Source organism: Branchiostoma belcheri, unplaced genomic scaffold (assembly GCF_001625305.1).
Source record: "Branchiostoma belcheri isolate BF01 breed outbred unplaced genomic scaffold, Haploidv18h27 scaffold32, whole genome shotgun sequence".
Classification (NCBI taxonomy): Eukaryota; Metazoa; Chordata; class Leptocardii; order Amphioxiformes; family Branchiostomatidae; genus Branchiostoma; species Branchiostoma belcheri.
In genome coordinates, this window is record NW_017803932.1 from 2232320 (window position 1) to 2236662 (window position 4343).

General features: G+C 42.9%; 1 protein-coding gene across 1 annotated transcript in view; it reads right to left on the minus strand.

Moving 5' to 3' along the window:
* Window positions 1–4343, minus strand: part of LOC109474815 (multiple epidermal growth factor-like domains protein 6) — a 44620-nt gene that overhangs the window by 4888 nt on the left and 35389 nt on the right. The window contains exon 22 of the mRNA XM_019775207.1: window positions 142–343. Coding sequence (XP_019630766.1) covers window positions 142–343 — 202 coding nt within the window. The remainder of the gene's footprint in view (window positions 1–141; window positions 344–4343) is intronic.

The window sequence follows — 4343 nt, forward strand, 5'->3', positions numbered from 1 at the left end:
GATTTACATGTACATGTAAACAGCACTGTTATAGACTACATGTATGTGTGCATAAAATGAGTGGGTAAACTGAGCAGATGAAGAACATACCAGGACCAACAGTCAAGTAATTAGACTTAATGACAGATGAGAAGACAGTACCTGGAGCACATTCTCCCACAGGTTCCAGCAGGGCGTGGCCCTCACAGTAATACCCAGGAGAACAGTCGATACAGTCTCCCTCCTGCTGCAGGCCTGTCGTGTTGCTGAAAGTGCCGTTGGGACAAAAGTTGGCGTACGGGTCGCTGGTCCCTTCTGGGCAGAAGTAGCCTGGTGGACACAGGCCTCCTGTCTCTTCATCCGTCTGAAAAATCAGCACAAGTCAGTCATGTTTATGAGTATGCCACACAGTGACATAGAGTTGTGGGTAATGCCCTGGTCACATACCTCATTGTATGATTTCTTAGACTAAGTGATTGGGCACTAAGTATCATTCATTCATTCATTGTACGATTGTTGTACAGTGTACCATCGCAAACTGAGGGCATTCTTGAGATAGACAACATGCAGTTTGTACAATCATGTCTTTGACATTGTAAACTAAGCATTCCAATAAATGTACACATGTATCATAATGCATTTATCTTGTAAGATTATATGGAAAAGGTACAGAAGCTTAAGTAAGGCAGCCATAGGCAATATATCATTATTCAGTAGGAAACATTCTTGATACTCAAACCATTTCATATTTTAAGTTACGATTAAGAGACCACACTTTTGTATTGAGATGTGGACTATGCTTGTGGTAACATGTACATAACAACTGATGTGTTAGGACTTACAGGAGTGGAGACATTTGCTCCCAGTGTACAGTAATGCCCAGCAGCACAGGGTCCCTGGGGAGAGGCCAGGCCATAGGCTGTGCAGTACTGACCAGGAGAACAGGGTTCACACTGGGGCTCCTCATATGCACCAGTCGCACTACGGAAAGTTCCCTGGAAAAATACAAAAGGGACACACAGAGTTCAGTTACACTACATCAGATGATACTGTATTTAATTGTGAAGCTTATGATATGGTTTTATTTCATGATAGGAGGGAAAGGGAGGTTTCATGGTGTTTTAAAATCCTTACCGGTGGACATGGTGTGGGTACAGCACTCCTTGGTGGACAATAGGACCCGGGAGGACAGATTAACTGGGCGACCAATCCTGTGCCATTACAGTAGTAACTCTGCAAGCAGTCATCACAACTGGCCTGGCCAGGGGACTACAGGGGAGACAAGAACAACAACATCAGAGAGGCAAATGTGTACAACGAGAAATCAGAGATTTCAAAGCTCTGGGAGAAAGCTCTGGGAGTTTTTGCACGTTTATTGGCACAACCTAAGAGATTGTCTGACATACTTTATCTAGGACAGAAACCTTGCAAGCTGAGAGTTTGATGTGACAAGCCATAAGTGTGTATGGTCTATCATGGCTCACTAAGAGTGATACATGTACACATGTATTCACAACGAAAAACATGTTCAAAGTTAAAAAATTTTCTCTAAATTAGATATCGTGTCTCACAAGTCCTTGCTGTTCTGGGCCTCATTAGAGTCAGGGATGCATGATTCAATCAAGCTATGTGTAACATATAGTATTTCAAGTTTTGCAAAAGCCCTTAGATTGTGGTAGCCTGACTTACAGTTTGGTATGTACCAACAGGGCAGGGTTTGGGGTTGTATGCTGCTGCCTCCGTGTAGCTGCCAGCTGGAGTCTCGAGCTGGTTGGGACTGGATGCTCCACCCGTACAGTAGTACCCAGGGTCACATGGTCCTGTAGGCTCTGGGTTGGTGTCTCCAGCACAGTAATATCTGGAAAACACCACATACTAGTACTGTCAGTTAGGATCTACCAGATGCTACCATTCTGCCATTATCTATTTTTGTTATAACTAATTCATGAAAATATTTTGTCCAAAACTTTTTTGTACAGCAACTGCAAAACCCTATCAAGTAGACAAGTATTACTAAGTTTATACCATTGTGTCAATGTCTTCCAATTGAAAATTTCTTGCTGCAGCCATTGAAATATTATCTGGTGCACAACTTGGATGGATCAAACTAAAAAGAGTTGAAGCAAACCATTGCTATTATTTCTTCCACGCTTCATTCAAAATAGGCCTGGTACCAGTCAATACACAAATAAAATCCACTTTAAACCCAGTGTATGTCTCAGTATATGTATGTACAGTACAGAACATTAGAACAGTTAGAATGTGTTCTCACCCGGGATCACACTGGACACAGTCCTCCGGCCCTGCTGCGCCTGAGGAGTTACTGTATGTTCCCTGTGGACATGACGTGGGGATGGCCGAGCCTATCGGACAGTACCCACCAGCTGGACATACCCCACCGGTCAGGTCATCTGGTGGAGCCTGTAGACAAAGATTCTCTGTTACTTCATATTCCAAGACTTCCAAGGCAAATATGCATCTTGTATTTCTAGTCTCTCACCAGTTTGTGGTTGAACTGTTTCAACCACAATCTTCAAACACTTCCAAGAAAACATGCATTTCAATGTGAAATGAGCGAAAATCTAGTGTCCCTAAACCAAAAAAAAATGCAACAACATCAATTCCAATGTCTGAATCTTGTATTTGAATCTTTGGAAGTGGCGCACGCAGTTAGGGCAAAATGCGTTTGAATTATTCTAAGGAAGCCATGGAAGCCATGGAAGCCCAGACCGTACAGTCCAGAACAACTTTATTGAAGGTTATCATGGCCCGAGAAAAATATCACCATTGGGAAAGTGACTGCATTTTACAGTACTACATACCGATGAGGAGGCCCTGGACCTGCAGTAGAACCCAGCGTCACACTGTCCGGCCGGCTGGGTCAGAGCCAGCCCGTCACAGTACCATCCTCCAGGACATGCCACGCAGTCTGAACTCACCCGCAGGCCTGTGGAGTTACTGTACGTTCCCAGGGGACATGGCTGGGCAAAGTTACTGCCAGTGGGACAGTAGTAACCCTATGGGAAACAATAGGTGTTACCAATGGGCAGCACAAAGGATTTATTTTGACTTATATCTGACTAGTAATATTCAATCTTTAGTGGGTAGCCCCTACCACAATTTGTTGATTTTCAAAGGGGACCAGAAACAGTCCATAACATAGGAAAAATTGGTACATATTAACATAACAGAAATCGAACCTACATACAGAAATTCACAGAAATGAAATCATAATAAGGATACAGAGATACAACATGATCATATACTGAATAACTTCAAAATTCTGAACCAATCAACAAATCAGTGACAGTGTTGTAGTCTAAAAACATAATAAATGCTCTGTTACCCGTAAATGGAAATACCAAGACCTGTCAATTACACATCAACAAGTAGCTTTCACTTTTTCTTAGACAAAAAAGCTAAATCAACTTGATGGAAATATGGGTCTAGCTTACTTCAGGACAGGTTTTTGGCCAGGCTAGCCCCTCCTCATCACAGTAGTACCCAGAGATACACAGGGTACAGCCCTGGAAGGACTCTCCTGCTGAAGCGTTCAGGTAGAAGCCCTGTGGGCAGGGGTTGGTGTACATCCAACCAGTACCCTCTGGGCAGAAATGTCCACCCGGACAGTCGTCAGCCTGCACGGCAAACATTTACATTGTATAACTGCAAAAACAACAATACCTCCACGCAAGTTAGACTACTGTAAGCAGCCTCTTCCCTTGACCCCATGTCAGGGAATGTCTGTCAGCAGCCAAGTTGATGAAGTGACTAATTCTACCACCTACCACAGTTACACCATTTCCTCTCCTCTTCATGTACATTGTAGGTTTTACATTGTATGGTTATAACAAGATTCTAATAGACTAAAGTATAATCTTTCAATGTACTGTACCCTTAGCCTGAAGAAACCTATACACAGAGAAAGCTTTGGGATCTGAATACCCAATGATTGCTATGGATAAACATCTCCGACATGACATCAACAATAGAATTCAAGACATTAACCCTACTTCTTTTCTTCTTTCTAAATCTATGTATATTCACAGAGTCATAAAATCCAGAATACTGACAGGAGCAGACAGTCCCCCTGGCCAGCAGTACTTCCCAGCAGGGCAGATCTGACACTCGTCCTCAGTCTGGAGACCAAGTTCATCGCTGTAGGTACCATTGGGACATGGTACAGGGTTGGGATCCTGTGCAGAAATGGTGCAAAAACATTTCAGATAGGATGTAAGCATGATGGCATGTCTAGTTTGAAGGAATTTTTCCACTGCTACATGTACAACATGTGTATAACCTTAGAGTGTTAGCATCTCATCTGATCCTGTCACATCTGTCATAGGTCATTGTACAATTTTGAT